Genomic DNA, 27,948 nt, shown 5'->3' with positions numbered 1-27,948 from the left:
ATCACTTTTGTACAAATCTTTCTTTTTTCTTTCTGTTTCTTATTTTTCACTTTTTTATTCCCTTTTCCCCAAAGCCAGAAGGGACTGAGATGGAAACTACCTACAATTCCGTGCTTTGTGCATCTGGTAAGAGCATCTTCTTTCCTGGGACTCTCTTTGTCAAGGGAAAGACAGAGAAAAAAGACAAGGATTGAGAGGAAGTCGTCTCAGAGGAAAAGGGTAGGGATGTGATAAAACTGAACAAAGTAGAGGTATGTCCAGCTGAAACTGAAACTAATTCTTCTCAAAGGAGATGTGATTGTGTGTAGTTTTCCCTGCAATGACAGAGGCAGAAGCATGGCTTTTAGGAAGTGAAGCCGGTCTGGACCCTGTGGGGAGATAATATCTGAGATTTTACAGGGTTATCTCTAAGTTCTTTCATCCTATGGGAGTAAAATCGCAACCTGGACTCTATTGTCTGCCAGGTGTTCCCACCAAAGCAAAAGGGGACAGAAAGATATTCTGGAAAATGTATTTGTCAATCATGGCTAAACAACAGTGCCACATAGAAGTCTGTGGCAGTCTGTACATGAGGGCATTGCACACCCAATGCAGAATGTGCAGGATGGGAGTATTTTGCAACAAAAATAAAGATGAGTGCATTTGCTGAAGGCAAGGGGCCTGTGTGGAGGGGATGTCATGGCTTCTGAGCTGGTACCCATGCATGCAGACCTATCAGGAACTGTAACCAAATTGATCTGTTTCTTCTTCCCAGAAAAGTCAACGTCAGAGCTAGTTGCCCTGGTTCTCCCAGAGAATGTGGTGGATGGCTCAGCCAGAGCATATTTCTCAGTGCTGGGTAAGTGAAACAGTCTGCATCTCAAAGTGTCATATGCTGTGCTAAAGCACTGCCATTCTTCCTCAGCCTGTGCTGAGTCCACTGGCCAGCCCTGAACTATATACCCTGGCAATTCTCCCATTCCCCAGGCGACATCATGGGCACTGCCATGCAGAACCTGCACCAGCTTCTCCGCATGCCATTTGGCTGTGGGGAGCAGAACATGGTCCTGTTTGCACCCAACATCTACATCTTGGACTATCTGAACAAGACAGAGCAGCTGAGTGAGGAGGTCAAATCCAAGGCCATTGGATACTTAGTGAGCGGTGAGCTGGGACACAGCTTTTGCTTCTGCGTTGGCTTTTTTGCAGATGCTGTCTGGAGCGCTTCTATCAATGGCTGCCAGATATGCAAAGAGAGCTTTTCCTTTACTCAGATGGTCTCTGCTGAGAAGCCCCTTCCATGCTCTTCTTTCACTATTCTCTGCTGCTTAATCATCAGGGTACCCGGTTATTGCATCCACTTTTCTGTGCTCCCTCACAGAGCTGCAATGCAGTGTACCCTTGTCAGGTGACCTGCTACAGTGGCTTGTCTGTTGTAATCAATGTGCCCTGCCTTTATTTTAAAGAAGGCAGGGATTCCTTCTCCTCCTGCAGTAGAAACTACTAGGTGTGCAGTGCTCCCTACTAGTAGGACCGACCTGCTCTTCTCTCCTTTTGTCTCTGCTGATACAGCTGGGGGGTTTTTGTTCCCACATCCCTCAGCAGACTTTCGCTGACATCTGAATCTTGCTTCAACTTTACGTTGCAGGTTATCAGAGGCAGCTGAACTACAAGCACCCAGATGGCTCTTACAGCACCTTTGGACCACGTTATGGCCAACCAGGAAACACCTGGTGAGATTTCAGTGTTGCCCATGCCTCCCCCTACATGCTCCTCCTTCTCAGCTACACAGTTACAGTAAATGTTGCATGACAGTAAATGTGACCAGCAGGCTTATGGCCACTGTGCTGCCTCCCCGTTGATGAAATAGGCTTCATCAGCTGATTGTGTAGCTGAAGCACCTCTTCCCACCAGCAGCTCTCAAGACCATGATAGGCAAGGCAGAAATAGAGAGCAATTGGGGAAGAAGGGAGCAGGGGTTTCACATCCCAACAGAGGAAGGCTGAAGAGTTGCAGTGGCAGCTCTTCTAGACTAGAATCTGCTGAGAAAGTGTCTCCATATAAGTGGAAAGGATGATAATGATTATATACTCTCTGCAGAAGAGTATATGTTGCCAGTGTGACTGCAAAGCCTTGAGCTGCTCCAGCATCTCCTTGCCTTGCATTTTGAACTTTGGATAAGGGTAAAAATGGATGATTTCATTACCTTCTGTTTGCTCTTGGTTTCTGAACCAGTCCTTGGGTCTTGACAGCACCTTGGCTTCTCTCCACATACCTCACTCTCTCTCATAGCTGCTTGTAAGAGCTCTAGCAAAGACTCTTTTAATCTCTTCTTCCTTATCCACAGTTTTACTGACAAATCTGGGGATTTCTGAGAAATCCGTGAGACATGGATTGCCAATGCAGGACTCCTGCCAGCAGACCATGAGCTTCCAGGGATTTAATTATTCTTCCCTGCCATTTTGACTTTTATTGTCATGCAGATGCTGAGTTAATTGACATGCAATTACCTGCTTTTTCCAGAGAGATCTGTTTAGATATAGATCAATGCTTATTGTCCTCCTAACTGTAACTTCAACACAGACGGACCACAGGGTTTTATGAGCCGAGAGAGAAGAAATGAAGGCAAGAAACACTGGACAGGTTTTCTGAGGTGAAGATGTAATATACTTGTGGTACAACTCATCGGCCTTGAGCTCTCCAGGCCTTCTTGCCTCCCTCCAGACAGGTGATGCCCACATGGGCCCTTTCACCTAAGATGGATACAGGGCATGGTCAGGCACTCTCACTGTTCTCTGTCCTTACAGGCTCACAGCCTTTGTCCTCAAGTCCTTTGCCCAGGCCCGGCCTCACATCTTCATAGATGAGAAGCACATCCAGGATGCCTTGGTCTGGCTCTCCTACAAACAGAGGGAGAATGGCTGTTTCCGCAGTTCTGGGACACTCCTGAACAATGCCATGAAGGTAATGTGTCTGCCTGATTGGCTTCACCTGAGCTTTGTGAGACTGGAACTTGCCAGTAAGTCAGATGGGTCCAGCTGAGCTTCTTGACATAGGCAGATGGGGAATTCTCATGCCCATGGCAACAGTGAAGGAGTCAGAGGCCATCCTGTATGCAAGCCATGATAGCAAGGAGAATGAAGGCAAACCCGCAGTACATAAATGGCATTGATACCTCCATGTGACCTGCAGGGGGAAAGAGATGATCTAAGGGTCTACAGTGCAGAGCAGAATATTCCAATAGAAATGGGAGAAGAGACTGAAGAAGAGAAGCTATGTGGCGTCAACATATACCATTGTGGTTCCCCACAGGGTGGAGTGGACAGTGAGGTCACGCTGACAGCCTACATCACTATTGCATTGCTGGAGATTCCTCTGCCTGTAACTGTACGTGACTGCACCCCAACCTGAGACACACTATACTGGCACAGTACAGGCCAGTAACTATTCCATATTGGAAAGATAAGGTGGTTACTGGGCCCTGTGATATGAAAGTAATGTGATGTCACTTTTGGCATCCCTGGAAACGATGGTACTGTGCTTGTTCCTACACCTCATTCTGACAGATGTTTCCTCAGTATGCTGGGGAACAATGGACACAAGCCTCACTTCTCCCTCACATTCCAAACACTAGTTATCTCTTCCCAGCACTCCATGGTGCGTAATGCTCTCTTCTGCCTGGAGACGGCAGCAGATGAGAAAGGAAGCCATGTGTACACCAAGGCATTGCTGGCATATGCCTTCACCCTGGCCAGGAAGGAGGAGAAGCGGAAGGCGCTGCTTGGCTCACTTAAAGAGGAAGCTGTGAAAAAGGGTGAGTGCTCCTGGTGAGACATCTCTTTCTTCCAGCCCACTAGCCTCACACCTTCCATTGATAAAATGTCTTCTGTGGGAGGGGAAAGCTCTTAAGGAGGTGAAATACTTGTGCAAAGACACAGGTCAAGCTGGTGTCATGCTAAATGGTTACATTTTTGAAAAAAACCTCTCAGTCCACAGTCCTGCATCTCTGCTCTGAGGAAGGTGATCATGGAACACTATGCACCTTCCCCATCTCTGCTGAAGAGAAGGGTAGCTCTGCTAGCATCTCACCTCAGTCAGGTCCTCTTGTCACACCAGGCACTGCTTAGCAAATGAACACTCCTTCCAGTGGACCCGCTCAGCACAGAACAAAGTTTGCTTTGCACATCGCAAGGGAAAATGTGAAGAGCTGCATGTGCTGAGGGAGAAAGCCATTATGCAGATCACTTCAGAGGTCCTGGTTTAAGCTCTGAGTGTTCCAGGGAATTGTGTGACAACTCAGAACCACCCTGGTAAAATCAGGTTGGACAGTCTGTTTAGGCAAATGTTGAGTAGCATGGTTGTGAAGGAAATATCACCATTCCTTTTTGTCTTCTCTCCACACCCCCTGCCTCTTGTGAAGATGGGTCTGTTCATTGGCAGAGGCCTGGGAGAGAGCCAGAGGTTGATCTCCCATACTATCACTACCGAGCTCCCTCTGCTGAAGTGGAGATGACAGCCTATGTGCTCCTTGCTCACCTCGCCCCACAGCCTGCACCTTCCCAGGATGAGCTGTCATTTGCATCACTTATTGCAAAGTGGATCATCAGTCAGCAGAATCCCAATGGAGGCTTCTCTTCCACCCAGGTGAGCTGCTTCCTTCCTGCAGCCTCACACATCAATGTCAGAAGATAAGAAGTGTACGAGACCAAGGTGGGAGCATGGTAAGGTATGCCAGTGTGGGCACTATCTCCCTGTGGTACATACCATGATTACCAAGTTTCCAAGAGGCTAGAGGCTAGTGTTTCAAGAAACACCTCTGGGAATGACTGGTATTTCCAGTAACAACCTGGCTTCCTTGAAGCAGTGGGGCAGAAGGTAGAGACATGAGGGATCTGTTTCTGTGCCTTTGGAGGGAACTCCCACTACAGTTTGTTTGTGCGTACAAAGTTGTTATTTCACCCTAGATGTTAGTGGAGTGTGAGTGAAGGCTGCTCTGAGCTCCACAGCAGGGAGTTCAGGGAACATGGACCTACTGTGCAGAGGACAAAGGAACAGAATGGAAACATGCAAAAGCTGATCTTCCTGTCTCTCTCTCTCTATTTAAAACCGGAGAAAGTCAAGGAGAGTACGTGCTGACAGCAAAGGACAGGCATAGGGAATGGCTAACTGTATTCCTCTGGGTGCTGTGACCTACTTCTTGCAGGACACTGTGGTGGCTCTCCAAGCCCTGTCCCTGTATGGAGCTGTCACCTATGCCAAGAGTGGAGCATCTTCCAAAGTGACCCTGCGATCTGGAGGGGACTTCCAGCAAGACTTCCAAGTGGATCCCACAAACCGGCTGCTGCTCCAGCGCGTGCCACTGCCCACAGTGCCCGGGGAATACAGCACAGAGGTGTCCGGTGAAGGATGCATCTACCTGCAGGTGAGGGTGATGGGGACAGGTGCTATCCTGGACCACGAGCTATAAGGGGAGCCCATTTCCAGGCAGAAGTCAGGGAGAAGGCGGAAGGGAAAGAGGAGAAGGGAGGAGTGAGAGAGAAGGCTCTGGGGAGAGGGAAGAGGAGAAGAGTAGAGGTATGTGGAGGTGAAAGAGTGGGGAGGACAGAGGGGAAGAACAGGGAGCATGGAGCAGCTGTAAGAAAGGGCAAAGTGGGGGAGGCTGGGCAGGGAGAAGGTGGTCTCTCTCACATGTGAGCACGCACACACTCACACAGCTGCTGGCTCTCCCCTAGACAAGCCTGAGGTACAACGTGCAGCCCTCGCAGGAGAATGCACCGTTCATGCTCCAAGTGCACACAATCCCAGAGACGTGTGATGACTTGAAGGCTCACAAGATCTTTGACATAGCCATAAATGTCAGGTAAGTCCACGTTTGGCTTGGAGACGCCTTGAGAAGCTGAGGGAGCTGGAGAAGGTCTGGTGGCCCAGGGTGAGCCACCTGGAAGCCCTGGACGGGCAGGGCACCTCCCCGGGAAAGTGGGCAGGAAGCAGCTGGGCTGGGTGGAGAAGCTGTGGAGGATGGGGTTGTCCAGCACGGGTCAGGCTGTGTGGGGAGCCTAGGGCTGGGCTAGTAAGGATGTGCATGGATGATTGGGGGGCACTGACAGAGCTGAAGAAGAAGGTGCTGGATTTCTAGGAAGTGGAGGGATGTCAAGTTATGTGGAAAAGGTGGAAGTGTCCCAGCTTTGACCTGAGGTGCAATAAATCTTTGTTGCTCGGTTCCTTAGTTACACTGGGGAGCGCAATGTCTCCAACATGGTGATTGTTGACGTGAAGATGCTGTCAGGATTCATCCCTGTGAAGTCCTCAGTGAGGAAGGTATGAGCCTGTGTGATGTTTTTCCTCTGAATGTATCGGTCCTGCATCAATTCCCTTTTTTAAAGGAGCATTTCGTTAATTGCCTGGTATCTTCTCCATTGTTAGCCCTGCCCCTCAGCTGCCTCTTCTGCCCATCAGCTGCCCCCAGAGCTCCCATGATGCATGAGAAATTCCAGTAGCAGCACTCCCTTCCCTTCTCTAACTGCTTGTGATAGTTTACATTAGCTTACATATATCCACAGTGAGGCCCTAAGCCCGAGAGGTGGGAGGAGACCATCACATCTAAGTTTCAGGGACTCGGAAGCCTCAGAAGACTTGATGGCTGTGAAAATGCCAGTCTCTCATTCCATGTTCTTGCAGGAGAGCTACCAGAGTATGAGATGGTGGGAACTGGGGGAAGACTTATGACATGGGGCTCTTCACAAGGACTCTCCCTGTACTTTAGTTCTCAGCATCCACCTGCCAAAGCTTCATGGTTGGGAAGAGGCTTGGAAGAGTTGAAGGAGGGTTAACTAGTTTCTCTTTGGATCATCGAATAGAGCGTCCCACCCATAGAGCTCTGCAAGGGGTACAGAGAGACCACCCTCAACTCAGTAACATCTTTCTCTCCTTTTTTCAGCTGGAAGGCAACCAGCTTATTGAGCGTACAGAATTGAGTACCAACCATGTCCTAGTGTATCTGGAGAAGGTGAGCATCTGCCTGGATATGGGATGAGAAAGGGAAACACGTATCTTGGGACACTTGGCTGCTTGGAGCAGAAGACCTAGGCCTAAAAAAACCCAAGCATCTACCAAGAATAAGAAAGAATCTCACGCTGAATTTTCCCCCTCTTAACCTTACTGGTACCTTCCTCCAAACCCTTGGCATGCTTTCCCTCCACCCCTGCACACAGATCGGGCTCTGACCTCCCCCCCAAACAGAGGCTCCCCCAATGTGGGGAAGGGCCCAGGGCTTCCCCTCGCCCCTCATCCAGGCCTGCAGCCCCATGCACACCCCTGGGCCTGGGATGCTGGTGACAGGGAAGAGTGAGGGAACCTTGGGGGGAAGTGAAGAGGTAGTGAGGGAACCTGGGGTAGATGCAGAACTAACCATGAGTCTCCACCCCTTCCTTTCCCAAGCTGAGTAACACGACCCTGAACTTCTCCTTTGCGGTGGAGCGGGACATCCCCGTGCAGGGCCTAAAGCCAGCTCAAGTGAAGGTCTATGACTACTATGAGACAGGTGAGTGCTGGTGGGGGAGGGTACCCACAGGAGTGAGTCCTGGACATAGGCCATGCTGAGATACACAGGAACTTTTGGGACACACAGCTGCCCCTGGCCTCAAGCTCTCCGTCATCCTCAGCCCTTTCCCACCCCGCCTCAGCAGTGCTTTCTGAGAGCAGAGGGGCCCCTGGACTCTACCAGCCTTCAAACCCACAGTGCCAACAGCCTAGACAGATGGAGGCAACCGCTCTCCTCCTTTCTGCTCCTGCCCAGGCAGGGCCCTGCAACAATAATGGGGCACAGGCATGGGCAGTGTAGATCCCCACATAGCTGTCCTCACCTGTGGGAGCCACCATGCAGCTGTCCTCACCTGAGGCAGAAGGTGAAGGCTGTGAGGTCCTAGGGGGGAGGCCATCCTCTCCAGTCCTCAAACTCTCCCCTTGGGATCATGGTGCCTGTAAGCCTTTCCTGCATCCTCAGAGAAAGGAACCAGGCCCTGGGGTAGACCCAAGGATGCTGGGAGGAGTCCTGTGTTCAGATCCTGCCCCAGATTGCAAACATGCATGTGATTCCAGGGCAGATGCTGCATCTCCTTGTGCTTCTGTTTTCCCAGCTGCTACGTCAGGGTGACAGAGCCAGAGACCCTCTGTGTGTTTGAGGCAAGGCATCCGAGCAGGCCTTGGGCACAAGGCAGAGACCTGCTAGGGCTGTCTGTGCAGAGTCGCTCTGCCTTGCTGACACGGTACCTGGATGGGGCTGTGATTGGGGGTCTCTCCCCCCAGGGCTGGGATCTCTGCAGGGAAATCAGGGATGGTGCTAGCCGTCTGCTGTGGGACATGGGAGAAGTGTCTCTCTGGAAGCCCTCTGCCAGGAATGCTGAGGGGGTCTGACAGCCCTGCTCTCTCCCTTCCCTTGTGTCTTCCAGATGAGTTTGCTGTTGAGGAATACAATGCTCCCTGCACCACAGGTAGAGTATTAAGAGCTTTTTCCTCTTCATAGTCCTCCATATCTTCTTCATTCTACATTTGTTCTTCCAGCCCATGATTGTCTCTGCATGCTCAATAGATAATTCAGATGAGAATGGCCCAACTCAGAGACACAGATTTTGGATACAAAACTGGGAGCACAGAAGGCACAAGAGGCACAGGGGTGTTCATTAATTCAAATCCACTGTCCCTGAATTTTTAACCTGGTTTCCATACTCAGGTTTTCCTAGCTTGAATGAAGACTGTCTGTATTTTCCTCTTAGTACCCTTTGGAATTTTGCTTTAAGTTCATGTTTCTCATATTGTTTGCATTGTCTTGGCATTGGGGTATCTCCTGCTCCTTCCTGAGAGCTTCTGCTGGTGTAGCTGTGGAATCATACTGATGGGGCTTGGCCCTTTTAAACCACCTGGCATTCTCTTCACTGGGGTGCTCTGTCTAGAGCAAATCAAGGCCACCAAAACATATCCCACAAAGCAGTATATCATGATCTGACCTACCATGATTTCACACCATATTCTAGGACCTCCTGCCCAAACTTGGAATTGCTTTTCACTAAAGCTGTAGCGTAAGTACTACTCTTAGCCCCTCAGTTCCTACTCTGAGCACATAGCTGTACCATCAGTGGGGAGTCCTCATCACAGAGGAATCCCTCCCAACCCTTCTTATGGAAGAGGTAAGCATTTGGTCATTATGGGAACTTCAACTTGCCTCTCTTGCATGGTGACAGAAAGATGTCCTGGTGGCAGACCTACACCTGTAAACACAGCCAAGTCATTCATCGGCGGTTGGGGGGGGGGGGGGGAGCAGAGGGGAACATGACATAGTTCTCCAGCATGGAAACTGCAATCTACCTAGTAACCTTTTGCCTATAGTAAAGCCCAAGATGGTTGTAGCCCAGCATATGCTGCTTCCTGCTCAGCCACCATGCTGCCCAAGCAGGAGGTGACAACCACAGGAAGTAGGTGTTCATCGTGACTCACAGACTTGCTGCCCATTTCACATTCCTGCTAACGAGTGTTTAAGCATGCTGTTTCTTTATTTGGTCATTTCCTTTTCTGGCATCACTTGCACTGTGTTGTTTATCCCAGGTTGGCTGTATGTGCCTGGGCAGCCAGCCTTCAGTCTTGATTTGGAGTTTGAGCTGGCAGGACAGAACGGCTGTGATCTTTGGTGGGGGTGTCTGCAACGCAAGGCCCCATGTGGTCGACTCAGGAATACATGCAGGGGTTTCTGTGGAAGGCCCTCACTAGGGATTCTTCTCCTGTCCTATGTGAAGTCTTTGTCTTGGGTTCATGACAACCTAGATCTGGCTTGCTGTCAGTTGACCAGTTTCAGGTGTTTGGAGTATAGAGGTTCCTGGAAAGCACTGAGGCCCTGAGAAGTGGTTTTCCCCAGGGGCTGGCTGTGGCCCATGGGATATCTGAGAAAGCAGAGAAAAAGTAGTTTTCATAGGGAAAAGAGGAAAGTTTTGTCTCTCGCTGGTGGCAAATGATAAAATGTATCTCCTTTTATGTTCTTATCTGGTCTTGAAAAAGCACTTGAGCTCCCACGTTTTTATCCCATGCCATTTGCTACCCTGAGCTGTTTCCCTTAGTACAGCTGGGCTCTGCTGATGCTGGGCCTACAGACTCCCTCAATGGAAAAAGGTGCGCAAGGCCTGAGATAGACACTGGATGGACAATAAAGTAAGCCTAAAGGGTATGTTGGTGTGATCTGGTTGTCCAGTCTGAGACCGGGGAAAAGCTTTAGGTTTTGGGCTACTTTTTCCCCATGTGCACTAAAAGGCAGAGATTTCACCCTCCTGGGAAAGGATCATGGCATATTGCTAGTTCAGAGGTCCATCCCCTGGTCTAGGTGTCAAAGGGACTGTGTTTTGGCTTACAAGGTGCTCTGCACTGACTAAAAAGCAGATCTCAGTTGCACAGTAGAAAGCTGCCTTCTCTGCCTTGAACAGTGCTGTCCACTGGGGCAGCAGACTTCTTCCATCCTTTGCAGAGAAATACACTTGAAGAGCATTTCTTATTGCCACAGTGAACGTCCTTGCTGCCTGCTCGTGCTTTGGCCCTGTGTCCAACCCAGTTGTACTAAATTCCCTTCTGTGTATCTGTCCCACTGGGTCAAAAAAGAGTCTCAGCCCTCTCTCAACGCCACATGACGTTGAAGGTGACATGAGTGTTGAATGTTATGGATGATCCTTGACAGCCTGAGATATCCCCTGCACCATGGATGGTGAAGGAACACATCATCTCCAGTGAAACAGCAACTCACTCTCCTGTGCTGTGCTTCACATATCAGCTTGCTTCCCACATCCATGCCTTTCTGACTGTAGGCCTGAGAGAGGAAACTGGCATCTCTCTCTAACTCTTACTTCCTTTCTCCTTTCATTCTTGCAGAGCAAGTAGATCAGGGCAATGCATGAGGAATATTCCAAGCTGCTGGACCCCCAATGGCCTCACCGCCACCACCAGCCAGGCTGAGGGGATAGGATGGAGTGACATGGAAATAACTGCAAGGAATGTGGAATGAACTTTACAAATAAATTAACAGTACTGACCAATGATTTTAGAACAGTTTATTCCCAATCCTGTTTCCTCCTGCTTAGCCTCCAGTCACATCTTTAATCTCCCTGGCTTTTTAAGATGAAGAGCATCACACTTAGCCACACTTCTATGAAGAGCAAGAAGGCTGACAGGTTAAAAAAAGAGATAGAGGAGAATGATGTAAGTTGGGTTCCGCCTCTCTTATATTGCCCTCTCGGTGTTATGTACTCTAAACTTATCATCTGAGATCCTGTCTAATCAATGGAGGACAGGTACTTCTTGAGAAAAAATTCTCTCCCTTGTCTTAGGCACCATGACTTAGCTGAATTGTTCTCTGCAGGTGCCTGACCATGTCTCCTGCCTGGAGGCAGGCTGGATGGCTAGCTAATGTTAGGTGAAATTAAATCTCTCTGCTGTGCCCAGTAGACACCCCTTGCAGGATTGTTTCCTGTTTGTAAAAAAGTGGGAGGAGATACACAGTCTGCACTCTTCTGTGTATATAAAGATTAGAGTGTGCATGAGGAGGTTGTACAAGTGCAAATGGGTGCATGCATGCATTATGCCTTCAGATGCTAATTTATAATGGCCTGTCCTCCAGCTCAAGCTTGGTCCTTCTTATGAAAACTTCCATATTTCATGCCTGCTGTTTCTGGAAGATTCCCAGGCAGTCATGGGTAAACACTTGTGTGGCAAGTAGGTTGGCCTAGAAGCATTTTCCAGTAACCTACCTACCTAAGTCTAGTTTAAATGACTCATTTATTTAAATTACTGAGTTGCTTTGAGGAAACTGTCCATAGTCCTCTCACAGTTAGATGTCACCAGGAACGTTCCCATTTTCTTGGTTTTGTCACATTCATTTCTGCTTTTAACCTTTTGAATGGCATGGAGAATCTTCCTGTATGACTGTGTTTATTCTCATTAAATGCTTATTGCTGGTTATCATGACTTATTGTGTACCCAAAGTATGCACAGCTAGTTGTTACATCCAATCTGGTCTTAGTTTGCCCATCCAAACAGTATTATTCAGAAAAAATAAAGTTCTTCATATATTTCGCTAGATTTTAATATTATTTCATTTGGTTTTGTCTCCTGTGGTCTTTGGTGTCTACTCACTTAAAACATTATCAACACCTCACATTTAAAAGAGCTTACAGAATGAACTGGGTTCAGTGACAGTTGAGCAAAATTCATAAACAAGCAAAGATACTAATTACATTTTGATTTGATTTAGAAATAATAGAATGGTTTCATTCCCTACCATGAGACAATGACTTTTCCAAGCTCTCTAAACAATGTACTTAATTTTCAGTTGCTGAATGAAACTGTTTTGATTTCAGATCATTGTGATCTGCCTGAAGCTTTCAATGCGTGCTCCATAGGGGTAGAAATTCAATGTTCAGACATTCCTGTGTTTTTCTAAGGTAGCTTTGCTGAAGTGTCCCATGTGGTATGCCATGGAGGACTTGCAAGCATGTGACTTTGATGATTCACAGCCTGGTCAGGCAGAGGGGTGTTAAACTGCTTTGCAGAAGATGTGGGCTTGCAAGTGAGCCCTGGAAGATGATAGATATGGCTGTTTATGGACTACACTTATGTGTTGTCTAATTTAAAACTGGGCAGCAGCAATATACTGTGTTAACTCTTTCCATGGTAGAAAACAAAAAACATCATCAAAACTGTGCGAATGGAACATGCTTGAATGATTTTTACAGATTTTTTTTTTTAATAAATTATCATGATGATCACTTTGTGATCTAATGTAAAGATCCAAAGATCCAACATAATCATAGCAGAGCACTTGACAAAAAGTGACTGGAAATAAAGGAGCTGTTGCCATCCATGTACAGCCTGTTGTAAAGGAGGGTCTGTATTTGCAGACCTTTGTTTCTGTGCACAAGTGTGCATACATACAAGTATGCAGGCCTGGCACTTTTGAATTTGCTTGGCCTTAACTGACAGTCTCAGCTGGGACTGTGTATCTCCAGTACAGTCTCTTATGACCCTATAACAGTGGGGAAGCTATGAAAGACAACAGAACTAACTGCTTTCCTCAGTGAGGAATTCTAGCTCATGAAAGGGTTTTTGAGACACTCATGTGGGCAATGACAACTCAAAAAGCTTTCAGGGTGATTGAAATAAGTACACTGCTCCCTCTCTACAGCTGTTTGCCAACCCATCTACAATGACATGCTTGATGTGGCATGAGTCCCTGTCTAAATAGTGATTGCATGATGGCTTTGCCAAACTGAGCATCTGCCCAAGGAGCCAGATCAACAGAGTGGTGATGAATGACTGTATGAATCAAATTCCAGGTCTGGGGTCTGGGGACCTCTCTGAAACCAGCAGGCTAGACCCTTGTGAACTGTGTAAGGATCAGCTGGTAAGAGAACAAGCACTGCATCTAGTAAGTAAAAAATAGCAATGCTGTTCATAACCTGTTTAGATAATCCTTATTTGAGTGAACCTCTACTTTGGACATAAAGCCAAAGCCACAGGTCCAGAATAACTCAACATATTGAATTGGTTTCATGGAGGTTAAGGAACTTCAAGGAAAAATGAAGTTCAAACTCACAGCTGATTTATAGAAGGGTGGGTCTCAGTCAGCACTTCCAGGTTGGAATGAAGACCCTCTGTCTTTACAGGATGCCACAAGGTTCTCCAGTCATGGAGAACCATATATATCACCCACCCTACAGGCAGCAGTGATCACAACCTACAGTCCAGTATAATGGCTAGTGATATGCTGTGAGCTCATGGACTTGTCAGAGGGTTGAGTCACTTATGGAAGTCCTGGATGTGAACAGTTCTTCATTTGTTGGTGACAACTCAGATGGAGCATTCCAGGCTATTTTACAGAGAACAAAGTGAGGGAAACTTTGTGACCATGTCAGTAGCAAATAGGTCTGCCAATGGAATAGCTCTCTTTTTTTAAGATTCCTAATCTGTGAGAAGCCTTTAATTCCTGCTCACAAATAATGGTTTTCTTCCTCCAAGGAGTGCACTTTTTAGAGAAGTGACATTTTGGGGAGAAGATGTGAACACAGCACTATAGTATTTTGTCCTTACCAAGGTGATCTGAGTGGTGGCTCCACCAGTTCCACCGCAGCATGGCATGTCCTTGGTCTCCCTGCCTTTATAATGCACAACTATTGTCCACAACTCCTTCCTTCACTTGTATCTGGCTTGCTGCGAAAGATCTACTAGGGCAGGTTCTACTCTGTTCATAGCAGTGATTTCACAGTGAGATCACACAAGTTATGGGAGGACACATTTATGTTCAAGGATTATCTCACAGAAAACACCCACATTTAAAGATACGGAACCAAGTCTCCAGGGGATAATGGATCAGGCAGGATTTCTTCTCCTCTTGGAGGACTGGCAAATACGTAGTTGAACCTTCCACACTGTGAAAGCTATCTGCCTCCTAGTGTTCCTGAGGACTTGCCAAAAACCTGCTTGCCATGGATGGCTCTGGATCTAAACCTCAGATCATTCCACAGTCTTAGCTGTGGATGGGAAGAGGGACAAGGCTCACCAAAAGACCCATTAACAAAAAACAGGCTAGAGGCAGCTGATGAGAATCAAGACTTAATTTATTTATAATATTACTTCTTTCTTGGTGTTAAGGTGTTCTTCTCCAATATTTCAATAGGCCACCGTACCAAGGGGATCCTTTAGGGACAGAGATAAGATAGCTGATCCAGCAGGGCTCAGACAAGATTGCTCTTCAGGCATTTCCCTGTTCAGCCTTGGCTGGAGTAGGGAAAAGGACACGGTGAGAGAGGATTCCTGAGAAGCAGTGTTCAGAGCCCTGGACATCTTTCCTATGTTCAGCTGGCCCATTCTTGCATGTTACATAAGTTCAAGACCTTGTTAAATTCCCTGTTAAAATCTGGGCATCTGCTTCACCTAAAAAATGCCTGGTCACAGACAGACAACATAATGGCAATGGCTGGTCACTTTCAAGATATCCATGCTACAGAGAGGGGAGGGGAGGCAGAGACATCTGCTCTGGAGAGCATGAGCTAGCCCAGTACACACGTTCTCTCTCAACACCTGGATTCTCCAAAACAGGGCAAAAACTACCCAGTGCAGAGTTTGAAAGGTCCCCACTGAAGATGTGAACAATCTCAACGTTGCACCAAGATGCTTATGCTTGGGAGATGGTGCTTCAAGATGATTCTGTGTCCACAGTGTGGGTGAAAGTGGCCAAGGAAAGGGCAAAGCTCTAAAGGCTGAGTGTTAGGTTCGGTCCTAAGGAAGAGTTCAATCTTATTTGTACCATGTGACACATATACACACAGGAAAAAACAAGGAGCTCTGTGTGAGTGAAGGAAATAACACTGGGATTGCTAGCCCAAGCAAGCCAGAAGCAAAGTTGTATCTAACCTTTACAGGACATGGGGAGGTGGATTTAGTTTCCCTCTCTGCACTGAGATGTGCTGAGAGACTGCTCTGGGCATGGTGAAGACAAATCTTGAGATTCTACCCAGGCTAAGGAAACCCAAGGTCTGCACAGATCCTTATAGAAACTAAGATGTGATAGCCCTTGCTGAAACACCTCAGTTGTTCCTATGTACTCTACCTGTGGTGCAGGGAGCATTGTATTCCTCAACAGCAAACTCATCTGGAAGACACAAGGGAAGGGAGAGAGCAGGGCTGTCAGACCCCCTCAGCATTCCTGGCAGAGGGCTTCCAGAGAGACACTTCTCCCATGTCCCACAGCAGACGGCTAGCACCATCCCTGATTTCCCTGCAGAGATCCCAGCCCTGGGGGGAGAGACCCCCAATCACAGCCCCATCCAGGTACCGTGTCAGCAAGGCAGAGCGACTCTGCACAGACAGCCCTAGCAGGTCTCTGCCTTGTGCCCAAGGCCTGCTCGGATGCCTTGCCTCAAACACACAGAGGGTCTCTGGCTCTGTCACCCTGACGTAGCAGCTGGGAAAACAGAAGCACAAGGAGATGCAGCATCTGCCCTGGAATCACATGCATGTTTGCAATCTGGGGCAGGATCTGAACACAGGACTCCTCCCAGCATCCTTGGGTCTACCCCAGGGCCTGGTTCCTTTCTCTGAGGATGCAGGAAAGGCTTACAGGCACCATGATCCCAAGGGGAGAGTTTGAGGACTGGAGAGGATGGCCTCCCCCCTAGGACCTCACAGCCTTCACCTTCTGCCTCAGGTGAGGACAGCTGCATGGTGGCTCCCACAGGTGAGGACAGCTATGTGGGGATCTACACTGCCCATGCCTGTGCCCCATTATTGTTGCAGGGCCCTGCCTGGGCAGGAGCAGAAAGGAGGAGAGCGGTTGCCTCCATCTGTCTAGGCTGTTGGCACTGTGGGTTTGAAGGCTGGTAGAGTCCAGGGGCCCCTCTGCTCTCAGAAAGCACTGCTGAGGCGGGGTGGGAAAGGGCTGAGGATGACGGAGAGCTTGAGGCCAGGGGCAGCTGTGTGTCCCAAAAGTTCCTGTGTATCTCAGCATGGCCTATGTCCAGGACTCACTCCTGTGGGTACCCTCCCCCACCAGCACTCACCTGTCTCATAGTAGTCATAGACCTTCACTTGAGCTGGCTTTAGGCCCTGCACGGGGATGTCCCGCTCCACCGCAAAGGAGAAGTTCAGGGTCGTGTTACTCAGCTTGGGAAAGGAAGGGGTGGAGACTCATGGTTAGTTCTGCATCTACCCCAGGTTCCCTCACTACCTCTTCACTTCCCCCCAAGGTTCCCTCACTCTTCCCTGTCACCAGCATCCCAGGCCCAGGGGTGTGCATGGGGCTGCAGGCCTGGATGAGGGGCGAGGGGAAGCCCTGGGCCCTTCCCCACATTGGGGGAGCCTCTGTTTGGGGGGGAGGTCAGAGCCCGATCTGTGTGCAGGGGTGGAGGGAAAGCATGCCAAGGGTTTGGAGGAAGGTACCAGTAAGGTTAAGAGGGGGAAAATTCAGCGTGAGATTCTTTCTTATTCTTGGTAGATGCTTGGGTTTTTTTAGGCCTAGGTCTTCTGCTCCAAGCAGCCAAGTGTCCCAAGATACGTGTTTCCCTTTCTCATCCCATATCCAGGCAGATGCTCACCTTCTCCAGATACACTAGGACATGGTTGGTACTCAATTCTGTACGCTCAATAAGCTGGTTGCCTTCCAGCTGAAAAAAGGAGAGAAAGATGTTACTGAGTTGAGGGTGGTCTCTCTGTACCCCTTGCAGAGCTCTATGGGTGGGACGCTCTATTCGATGATCCAAAGAGAAACTAGTTAACCCTCCTTCAACTCTTCCAAGCCTCTTCCCAACCATGAAGCTTTGGCAGGTGGATGCTGAGAACTAAAGTACAGGGAGAGTCCTTGTGAAGAGCCCCATGTCATAAGTCTTCCCCCAGTTCCCACCATCTCATACTCTGGTAGCTCTCCTGCAAGAACATGGAATGAGAGACTGGCATTTTCACAGCCATCAAGTCTTCTGAGGCTTCCGAGTCCCTGAAACTTAGATGTGATGGTCTCCTCCCACCTCTCGGGCTTAGGGCCTCACTGTGGATATATGTAAGCTAATGTAAACTATCACAAGCAGTTAGAGAAGGGAAGGGAGTGCTGCTACTGGAATTTCTCATGCATCACGGGAGCTCTGGGGGCAGCTGATGGGCAGAAGAGGCAGCTGAGGGGCAGGGCTAACAATGGAGAAGATACCAGGCAATTAACGAAATGCTCCTTTAAAAAAGGGAATTGATGCAGGACCGATACATTCAGAGGAAAAACATCACACAGGCTCATACCTTCCTCACTGAGGACTTCACAGGGATGAATCCTGACAGCATCTTCACGTCAACAATCACCATGTTGGAGACATTGCGCTCCCCAGTGTAACTAAGGAACCGAGCAACAAAGATTTATTGCACCTCAGGTCAAAGCTGGGACACTTCCACCTTTTCCACATAACTTGACATCCCTCCACTTCCTAGAAATCCAGCACCTTCTTCTTCAGCTCTGTCAGTGCCCCCCAATCATCCATGCACATCCTTACTAGCCCAGCCCTAGGCTCCCCACACAGCCTGACCCGTGCTGGACAACCCCATCCTCCACAGCTTCTCCACCCAGCCCAGCTGCTTCCTGCCCACTTTCCCGGGGAGGTGCCCTGCCCGTCCAGGGCTTCCAGGTGGCTCACCCTGGGCCACCAGACCTTCTCCAGCTCCCTCAGCTTCTCAAGGAGTCTCCAAGCCAAACGTGGACTTACCTGACATTTATGGCTATGTCAAAGATCTTGTGAGCCTTCAAGTCATCACACGTCTCTGGGATTGTGTGCACTTGGAGCATGAACGGTGCATTCTCCTGCGAGGGCTGCACGTTGTACCTCAGGCTTGTCTAGGGGAGAGCCAGCAGCTGTGTGAGTGTGTGCGTGCTCACATGTGAGAGAGACCACCTTCTCCCTGCCCAGCCTCCCCCACTTTGCCCTTTCTTACAGCTGCTCCATGCTCCCTGTTCTTCCCCTCTGTCCTCCCCACTCTTTCACCTCCACATACCTCTACTCTTCTCCTCTTCCCTCTCCCCAGAGCCTTCTCTCTCACTCCTCCCTTCTCCTCTTTCCCTTCCGCCTTCTCCCTGACTTCTGCCTGGAAATGGGCTCCCCTTATAGCTCGTGGTCCAGGATAGCACCTGTCCCCATCACCCTCACCTGCAGGTAGATGCATCCTTCACCGGACACCTCTGTGCTGTATTCCCCGGGCACTGTGGGCAGTGGCACGCGCTGGAGCAGCAGCCGGTTTGTGGGATCCACTTGGAAGTCTTGCTGGAAGTCCCCTCCAGATCGCAGGGTCACTTTGGAAGATGCTCCACTCTTGGCATAGGTGACAGCTCCATACAGGGACAGGGCTTGGAGAGCCACCACAGTGTCCTGCAAGAAGTAGGTCACAGCACCCAGAGGAATACAGTTAGCCATTCCCTATGCCTGTCCTTTGCTGTCAGCACGTACTCTCCTTGACTTTCTCCGGTTTTAAATAGAGAGAGAGAGACAGGAAGATCAGCTTTTGCATGTTTCCATTCTGTTCCTTTGTCCTCTGCACAGTAGGTCCATGTTCCCTGAACTCCCTGCTGTGGAGCTCAGAGCAGCCTTCACTCACACTCCACTAACATCTAGGGTGAAATAACAACTTTGTACGCACAAACAAACTGTAGTGGGAGTTCCCTCCAAAGGCACAGAAACAGATCCCTCATGTCTCTACCTTCTGCCCCACTGCTTCAAGGAAGCCAGGTTGTTACTGGAAATACCAGTCATTCCCAGAGGTGTTTCTTGAAACACTAGCCTCTAGCCTCTTGGAAACTTGGTAATCATGGTATGTACCACAGGGAGATAGTGCCCACACTGGCATACCTTACCATGCTCCCACCTTGGTCTCGTACACTTCTTATCTTCTGACATTGATGTGTGAGGCTGCAGGAAGGAAGCAGCTCACCTGGGTGGAAGAGAAGCCTCCATTGGGATTCTGCTGACTGATGATCCACTTTGCAATAAGTGATGCAAATGACAGCTCATCCTGGGAAGGTGCAGGCTGTGGGGCGAGGTGAGCAAGGAGCACATAGGCTGTCATCTCCACTTCAGCAGAGGGAGCTCGGTAGTGATAGTATGGGAGATCAACCTCTGGCTCTCTCCCAGGCCTCTGCCAATGAACAGACCCATCTTCACAAGAGGCAGGGGGTGTGGAGAGAAGACAAAAAGGAATGGTGATATTTCCTTCACAACCATGCTACTCAACATTTGCCTAAACAGACTGTCCAACCTGATTTTACCAGGGTGGTTCTGAGTTGTCACACAATTCCCTGGAACACTCAGAGCTTAAACCAGGACCTCTGAAGTGATCTGCATAATGGCTTTCTCCCTCAGCACATGCAGCTCTTCACATTTTCCCTTGCGATGTGCAAAGCAAACTTTGTTCTGTGCTGAGCGGGTCCACTGGAAGGAGTGTTCATTTGCTAAGCAGTGCCTGGTGTGACAAGAGGACCTGACTGAGGTGAGATGCTAGCAGAGCTACCCTTCTCTTCAGCAGAGATGGGGAAGGTGCATAGTGTTCCATGATCACCTTCCTCAGAGCAGAGATGCAGGACTGTGGACTGAGAGGTTTTTTTCAAAAATGTAACCATTTAGCATGACACCAGCTTGACCTGTGTCTTTGCACAAGTATTTCACCTCCTTAAGAGCTTTCCCCTCCCACAGAAGACATTTTATCAATGGAAGGTGTGAGGCTAGTGGGCTGGAAGAAAGAGATGTCTCACCAGGAGCACTCACCCTTTTTCACAGCTTCCTCTTTAAGTGAGCCAAGCAGCGCCTTCCGCTTCTCCTCCTTCCTGGCCAGGGTGAAGGCATATGCCAGCAATGCCTTGGTGTACACATGGCTTCCTTTCTCATCTGCTGCCGTCTCCAGGCAGAAGAGAGCATTACGCACCATGGAGTGCTGGGAAGAGATAACTAGTGTTTGGAATGTGAGGGAGAAGTGAGGCTTGTGTCCATTGTTCCCCAGCATACTGAGGAAACATCTGTCAGAATGAGGTGTAGGAACAAGCACAGTACCATCGTTTCCAGGGATGCCAAAAGTGACATCACATTACTTTCATATCACAGGGCCCAGTAACCACCTTATCTTTCCAATATGGAATAGTTACTGGCCTGTACTGTGCCAGTATAGTGTGTCTCAGGTTGGGGTGCAGTCACGTACAGTTACAGGCAGAGGAATCTCCAGCAATGCAATAGTGATGTAGGCTGTCAGCGTGACCTCACTGTCCACTCCACCCTGTGGGGAACCACAATGGTATATGTTGACGCCACATAGCTTCTCTTCTTCAGTCTCTTCTCCCATTTCTATTGGAATATTCTGCTCTGCACTGTAGACCCTTAGATCATCTCTTTCCCCCTGCAGGTCACATGGAGGTATCAATGCCATTTATGTACTGCGGGTTTGCCTTCATTCTCCTTGCTATCATGGCTTGCATACAGGATGGCCTCTGACTCCTTCACTGTTGCCATGGGCATGAGAATTCCCCATCTGCCTATGTCAAGAAGCTCAGCTGGACCCATCTGACTTACTGGCAAGTTCCAGTCTCACAAAGCTCAGGTGAAGCCAATCAGGCAGACACATTACCTTCATGGCATTGTTCAGGAGTGTCCCAGAACTGCGGAAACAGCCATTCTCCCTCTGTTTGTAGGAGAGCCAGACCAAGGCATCCTGGATGTGCTTCTCATCTATGAAGATGTGAGGCCGGGCCTGGGCAAAGGACTTGAGGACAAAGGCTGTGAGCCTGTAAGGACAGAGAACAGTGAGAGTGCCTGACCATGCCCTGTATCCATCTTAGGTGAAAGGGCCCATGTGGGCATCACCTGTCTGGAGGGAGGCAAGAAGGCCTGGAGAGCTCAAGGCCGATGAGTTGTACCACAAGTATATTACATCTTCACCTCAGAAAACCTGTCCAGTGTTTCTTGCCTTCATTTCTTCTCTCTCGGCTCATAAAACCCTGTGGTCCGTCTGTGTTGAAGTTACAGTTAGGAGGACAATAAGCATTGATCTATATCTAAACAGATCTCTCTGGAAAAAGCAGGTAATTGCATGTCAATTAACTCAGCATCTGCATGACAATAAAAGTCAAAATGGCAGGGAAGAATAATTAAATCCCTGGAAGCTCATGGTCTGCTGGCAGGAGTCCTGCATTGGCAATCCATGTCTCACGGATTTCTCAGAAATCCCCAGATTTGTCAGTAAAACTGTGGATAAGGAAGAAGAGATTAAAAGAGTCTTTGCTAGAGCTCTTACAAGCAGCTATGAGAGAGAGTGAGGTATGTGGAGAGAAGCCAAGGTGCTGTCAAGACCCAAGGACTGGTTCAGAAACCAAGAGCAAACAGAAGGTAATGAAATCATCCATTTTTACCCTTATCCAAAGTTCAAAATGCAAGGCAAGGAGATGCTGGAGCAGCTCAAGGCTTTGCAGTCACACTGGCAACATATACTCTTCTGCAGAGAGTATATAATCATTATCATCCTTTCCACTTATATGGAGACACTTTCTCAGCAGATTCTAGTCTAGAAGAGCTGCCACTGCAACTCTTCAGCCTTCCTCTGTTGGGATGTGAAACCCCTGCTCCCTTCTTCCCCAATTGCTCTCTATTTCTGCCTTGCCTATCATGGTCTTGAGAGCTGCTGGTGGGAAGAGGTGCTTCAGCTACACAATCAGCTGATGAAGCCTATTTCATCAACGGGGAGGCAGCACAGTGGCCATAAGCCTGCTGGTCACATTTACTGTCATGCAACATTTACTGTAACTGTGTAGCTGAGAAGGAGGAGCATGTAGGGGGAGGCATGGGCAACACTGAAATCTCACCAGGTGTTTCCTGGTTGGCCATAACGTGGTCCAAAGGTGCTGTAAGAGCCATCTGGGTGCTTGTAGTTCAGCTGCCTCTGATAACCTGCAACGTAAAGTTGAAGCAAGATTCAGATGTCAGCGAAAGTCTGCTGAGGGATGTGGGAACAAAAACCCCCCAGCTGTATCAGCAGAGACAAAAGGAGAGAAGAGCAGGTCGGTCCTACTAGTAGGGAGCACTGCACACCTAGTAGTTTCTACTGCAGGAGGAGAAGGAATCCCTGCCTTCTTTAAAATAAAGGCAGGGCACATTGATTACAACAGACAAGCCACTGTAGCAGGTCACCTGACAAGGGTACACTGCATTGCAGCTCTGTGAGGGAGCACAGAAAAGTGGATGCAATAACCGGGTACCCTGATGATTAAGCAGCAGAGAATAGTGAAAGAAGAGCATGGAAGGGGCTTCTCAGCAGAGACCATCTGAGTAAAGGAAAAGCTCTCTTTGCATATCTGGCAGCCATTGATAGAAGCGCTCCAGACAGCATCTGCAAAAAAGCCAACGCAGAAGCAAAAGCTGTGTCCCAGCTCACCGCTCACTAAGTATCCAATGGCCTTGGATTTGACCTCCTCACTCAGCTGCTCTGTCTTGTTCAGATAGTCCAAGATGTAGATGTTGGGTGCAAACAGGACCATGTTCTGCTCCCCACAGCCAAATGGCATGCGGAGAAGCTGGTGCAGGTTCTGCATGGCAGTGCCCATGATATCACCTAAGGAAAAGGAGATACCACATGCAGATGAGCAAAACTCAGGGCTGGCTGGCAGAATCAGAGGGAGTTACAGAACAAGAGAAGTAGGAGATGACAGAGAAGAATAGAAAGAAAATTTATATTGATAAAGATCCTGTAATGAACCACAGAGCAAACAAAAGGAAAGGAGGGAAAGGAGAGAAAGTTTAAGGCACGGTAACCAAGGCAGAGAACCAAAACAGAAAGAGATTTAGAAAGGAGGAAAGGAAGAGCAGAACTGGAAGGAAAGGTCCTTGTGAAAGAAGTGATGGAAGACAGAAAGGAGCTGTGCTGAAATGCAGGAGAAAAAGCTGTGAGGGAGGAGGCTGACACCATCAGGCAGAGAAGCAGAAACAGTACAATGGCATTTCTCACATCAAATCCTTCACAGGTTGCTCACTCACCCAGCACTGAGAAATACGCTCTGGCTGAGTCTTGTACCACATTTGAGGGGAGCGAGAGGGAAATCTTTGCTTTTGCAGGCTCTCCTGAGAGGGAAACAAGACCCAAACAGTTTTAGTGCAGCCCCCAGAAATGCCCAGCAGGGAATGGGCCTCGCTGGAACACAGTGAATACTGAAACAAAGGAAGATAAGCTTCCTTTTCCCTTCATCCCTTCCTAGAAACGTCCTGACCTCACTCATTTCATTTTTCCCTGGCTATGAGGCAGTCTCTGCATGAGAACACCCACAGCCACTGCTAGGCACTACAGATCTTGTCTCTAAGATTTTTCCTGGGGGAGCTGGAAGACAGGAGACAGAGGGACAGGAGACAAAACTCCAATGCCAGAGAACAAGAGATCAAGGATGGGAACAGTCATGCTAAATCCCAGCTAGGTCATATCCTGGTGCCTAGGCTTGCTCACTACAGTCCCTTCCCTACGGCTTTCTGCATTAGCTTCCAGGCAATCAGGAGACATACCTTGGTTATCTAGAAATATCACCCTGTCTGGAAGACTGTAGAGACAGCACTATCTTCCTCCTCTAGGGATGTCCCATTCTTCATCCCACAAAGGAACAAGTGGAGAGGAAGGAGAGAAGGCCTTACCTTTTACACAGAGCACATAGTTCTCAGCTGTTTCCTTTTCAATCCCTTCAGGCTTGGGTGGGACAAAGGAAAACAAGAGAGGTAAGAAGTTAGTGAGATAGGAAGCACAGACAGACAAAGGGATCCTTAGTAAGGACAGAGGGGAAAGTGAAAGGCAGGCTGAGTGGAGAAAGAGGTGCACTCATAGACACTCCCTGAAATGTATACAGAGAAATCTGAAATGCTAAACAAGTTAAAGACACATGATCATAATAAATGATTGGTGTTGAATATGGAGTGAGGATAGGAAAAGGAAAGGGAGAACACTGCAGGACTGTCACATGGGTGACCTGCAACTGCTGTATGCAGTGAGAGAGTCTTACGTCCCTGTAACAAGAGGACTGCAGTGTTACAACAAGGGCTTTTGTTAACAACAGACCACAAACCGCACAGGTCACAGTAAAGCTAAAGAGTTTTCCTGGAGAGATGTCTGCAGTACTATTTATTATAATGCTGCTTTAGGGAAAGAACTGTGAATATTGATAATAGAGAGGGAAGATGTTGTGCATCTGGAGACATACTGTAACATCTGGTGACATTACTGATACCATACAATGCAGCAGGCAAGCACTAGTATCTTATGACACAAAGAAGAGTTAAGAACACAGCATCTAGCTGTCAGATTACAACACCAAGTATAGCAAGCTAGCATTTTCCTAAGGAAAATATGCAGTACTGCTATGTGGTATTTAATTCTGTACAACATAATAATATCAACAACTGCCCTTTCCATGTGAAAAGAATAATCTGTAAAATCTTGCCACTTTACCATGGGCTTTTTTAGTATCTGGAGTTTGGGGGGAGTTTTCTACAGGCATCTAACTCCCATAGGTGCTTCTGAATTCCCCACCTTCTTCCTGGTACCAGACTATGTAGCAGATCAGAACTGCATAATACTCTGTTTAAGAGGCAGTTTGCTTGACCAGTCAGCTAGCAGAGCTGCAAAATGTGCTGACAGGCCAAACATACTGGGGATGTCATGGAAAGAGGAGAGAAGCTGTAAAGAGGGTTTATTGCAATAGGAGGTCACAGGTAGGAGATATAGGGAAGGAAGGATTGGAGGAGGAGTTCTGTTTCAGTAGGAGATGGGGCACATTCAGAGTGTCAGGGAAGATACATTGCCCAGTGTTATTAAGCTGCAGTCTTTATGCAGCCTTGTCAAAGTTTAAAGATGATGCCAGACTATCAGATCATCACATTGCACAGAGAACTCATAGAGTTCTGTTTCACACAGCTACACAATGTAAGCTTTAGTCTGTGGCAAAGCTCAGTTATTCCCCATCCACAGCACACATACCTCCACTAGCAGCTGCCTTATCACTGTGTCCTTCCGTCCTTTCTCAGGGGTCTCCACTATTGCGTTCCCACAGGGCTGCTGATCCTGCAGAGCCTCAGTGCTCACCGAGAACTCCACCTGCCCTGGAAGAAAGAGGGGTCAGCCACTTATGTCAGGCAGTGCAGGGGAGTGGGAGTCACTCACTGCCAGTTCTGGGAGTTTCAGTCTGCAGGTCCACGGGTGGGGATATCCCATAGCACCTGGCCCCTGCTTCTTCTCCATTACAACACAACTATATCAGGATCCATCCTGGAGCAGAGGGACTGCACTATAATGAAAGGTGACTAAGTTTTGACACCTTTTTTCCAGAACCTTGGACACCACAATGGTGGGACTCACCAGTCCCACTGTCATTCAGCACGCTGTCACTCCACATGCACACCATAGCTGTTACCACAGTACATATCAACACCAGTGAAAGAAAAGTGCAAGGGTCCCATAGAGCACTTGTCTAATCTCTGGATTAGCTGGGAGAATGTCCCTGCTGCCAGCAATGTCTCTGGCTTCAGAAGGTGTTGTCCAATGGCGATAAGGTTTGGTGATATTGCATGTGGTGCCAAACTTGACCTTAGACACTATGAGTCTGCTAGCTTTTGCTTCCTAGGTGAAGCAAAATGACACAGTCAGCCAGCTGCCCAGTATTTCCCAGGAAATTGTGTACTTCTAACACTAGATACTGAACTGGGAGAACAGCATGGAGAAACCCTTCTCTTTGACAAGTTGGTTAACCAAGGAGAGCAGGGGCTTTCGCTGGGAGATGCATTTGCTTAAAGGCTAATTTCTTGCTAACCTATCAGAGCAAAAGAAAAAGTAGAAGGTACCCAAGAGGCAAGGGGTGGTTAACCTCATTACTATGCCTATTTGCTCATGGTAAAATGAGTCCATGACAGTTTTGCAGCCAGGTCTGGTTCAAATGATCACATCCACCAAGATCAAAGGTGTTTGGCTGATGGATTGACTTCCTACCAGGCTTTAATTTAGCATATTTTCCCCTCCTTGGTCAAAGTGGCTGCTAATCTGTATTGTGATCTATGCTTTCTAATAAAGGGAACATGTGTAGAACCAAAACTGTATCTGAGGCTGCTGAATTCCTGAAGGAACAGAGCCAGGGCCAAATACTAGTACAGAGTGAAGACAGTGGCAAGACTCTGCAAGGTGCCAGTATGAATACACACAGGGTACCCATGACCAGACAGAGGTGTCCTGGCTTCTTGTCCAGTAAGCCCATTCCTCTTTCAAGAGAGACATTTCTGGAAGTCTACTCTGGTCAGTGTCACCTGACAGGAGGAACAAGAACAATGAACATCCATCCCTCTACAACTACTACGGAGAAATGGAGAATCTGATCCTCTCCTTCCTCCCCCTCTACAGCCCTGGGGAAAAAAAAAAAAAAAAAAGAAGAAAAGAAATGTTTGAGAAAACTTCACGCCTCCCTGCAGAGATTTCAGTGCCCTCAGGCTTTTACCTAGAGATCTGGAAGTCACCAGCCAAGCCACTGTTTTTCTTCCATTCTCACAGAGACAATAAGATTCTTCTTCCTTTTCCACTGGGGTAGCCAGGAAATTAGTAGATTGAGCTAGAGTCAGACTGACCTGCCAGTTGTAGAGAGAGGTGTAATCAGGGAGGGGTGATCAAGAGAGACAGCGAGAGCACATCAGGGAGCTAGGAAGAATCAACAGTAGTCTTGTAGCAAAGGAGGAGGAACTGGAATGGTGGATTTGTGTGTTCAGAGAATGTAGGAGCTATAATGGTTTCAGGGGTGAGAGGTATAAGGCTACTCAGAGATGAGATAGAGAGTAGGTGGAGGAAAGAGGTGTATAAGAAGGCACACAAGTACACAGAAGGATTTAAACACCCCTTACCCTGATGCAGGCTGTCAAGTAGTTGAAAACGGTGGCTTTCAGCACGAAGGCCTCACCACGCACCACAGAGTAGGGCAGGGTGAGCTCTACGAAGAAGGGCTGGAAGGCTCTGAGGGACACGGTCGGGGATAGGCCAAAGCCAGCATCTGCCGAGGTGCAGAACGCATTGGCTTTCCATTCGGTGATGGTGTCAGGGATGGTCACATCTAGCTCAGCATTTCCCTCTGAGCTGGTGAGGGACAGAGAGCAAGGATAGAGTGGGGATTTTTATGTTATTTTGGTGACTATCTGTATACTTTTCAGCCTACTAAACAGTACTCCCTGTGTGAATGATGGGGCACCGTATGTTTGTTATTGGAGGGCCATTCCCATGTATCTCCTTCCAGCCCCCTGCCACTGCTTGGACAAATCTAACCACAGTTGTAGGCAATTCCATCTCAGTGGATTGCCAAGTAATGTCTGCAAACAATGACAGACTTTTTTTGAACTGAAAAGGCCTAGCAAACATGTGAGATTCATTCACCTTATAAAA

The 27,948-nt window shown here is 48.3% G+C and overlaps 2 protein-coding genes across 6 annotated transcripts in view; one reads left to right on the top strand and one right to left on the bottom strand.

Moving 5' to 3' along the window:
• Positions 1–12,098, top strand: part of LOC112993889 (alpha-2-macroglobulin-like) — a 40,474-nt gene extending 28,376 nt beyond the window's left edge. Inside the window, exons 22-36 of one of the 3 annotated variants that reach the window (XM_064518576.1) lie at positions 75–126; positions 755–838; positions 967–1,143; positions 1,628–1,712; positions 2,787–2,943; positions 3,292–3,366; positions 3,628–3,793; positions 4,400–4,623; positions 5,183–5,401; positions 5,712–5,839; positions 6,207–6,297; positions 6,917–6,985; positions 7,417–7,519; positions 8,427–8,468; positions 10,882–12,098. In XM_064518576.1, coding sequence (XP_064374646.1) covers positions 75–126; positions 755–838; positions 967–1,143; positions 1,628–1,712; positions 2,787–2,943; positions 3,292–3,366; positions 3,628–3,793; positions 4,400–4,623; positions 5,183–5,401; positions 5,712–5,839; positions 6,207–6,297; positions 6,917–6,985; positions 7,417–7,519; positions 8,427–8,468; positions 10,882–10,907 — 1,698 coding nt within the window. In that variant the 3' untranslated portion in view covers positions 10,908–12,098. Of the gene's footprint in view, positions 1–74; positions 127–754; positions 839–966; positions 1,144–1,627; positions 1,713–2,786; positions 2,944–3,291; positions 3,367–3,627; positions 3,794–4,399; positions 4,624–5,182; positions 5,402–5,711; positions 5,840–6,206; positions 6,298–6,916; positions 6,986–7,416; positions 7,520–8,114; positions 8,264–8,283; positions 8,469–10,881 lie in introns of those variants that run through there. The other 2 variants (XM_064518581.1, XM_064518583.1) reach the window with 2 other exon arrangements.
• A 2,505-nt stretch (positions 12,099–14,603) lies between these two features.
• The window catches only part of A2M (alpha-2-macroglobulin), a 31,855-nt gene continuing 18,510 nt past the window's right edge, over positions 14,604–27,948 (bottom strand). The window contains exons 19-36 of one of the 3 annotated variants that reach the window (XM_064518519.1): positions 27,417–27,645; positions 27,020–27,146; positions 25,516–25,637; positions 24,180–24,231; positions 23,538–23,621; positions 22,939–23,115; positions 22,370–22,454; positions 21,139–21,295; positions 20,716–20,790; positions 20,289–20,454; positions 19,459–19,682; positions 18,681–18,899; positions 18,243–18,370; positions 17,785–17,875; positions 17,097–17,165; positions 16,563–16,665; positions 15,614–15,655; positions 14,604–14,781 (exon numbers count right to left, since the gene is read on the bottom strand). In XM_064518519.1, the coding sequence (XP_064374589.1) occupies positions 14,756–14,781; positions 15,614–15,655; positions 16,563–16,665; positions 17,097–17,165; positions 17,785–17,875; positions 18,243–18,370; positions 18,681–18,899; positions 19,459–19,682; positions 20,289–20,454; positions 20,716–20,790; positions 21,139–21,295; positions 22,370–22,454; positions 22,939–23,115; positions 23,538–23,621; positions 24,180–24,231; positions 25,516–25,637; positions 27,020–27,146; positions 27,417–27,645 (2,176 nt within the window). In that variant the 3' untranslated portion in view covers positions 14,604–14,755. Of the gene's footprint in view, positions 14,782–15,613; positions 15,799–15,935; positions 15,968–16,562; positions 16,666–17,096; positions 17,166–17,784; positions 17,876–18,242; positions 18,371–18,680; positions 18,900–19,458; positions 19,683–20,288; positions 20,455–20,715; positions 20,791–21,138; positions 21,296–22,369; positions 22,455–22,938; positions 23,116–23,537; positions 23,622–24,179; positions 24,232–25,515; positions 25,638–27,019; positions 27,147–27,416; positions 27,646–27,948 lie in introns of those variants that run through there. The other 2 variants (XM_026118785.2, XM_064518516.1) reach the window with 2 other exon arrangements.

This window comes from Dromaius novaehollandiae, chromosome 1 (genome assembly GCF_036370855.1).
Source record: "Dromaius novaehollandiae isolate bDroNov1 chromosome 1, bDroNov1.hap1, whole genome shotgun sequence".
Lineage (NCBI taxonomy): Eukaryota > Metazoa > Chordata > Aves > Casuariiformes > Dromaiidae > Dromaius > Dromaius novaehollandiae.
This window is presented reverse-complemented; position numbering and strand designations above follow the sequence as displayed.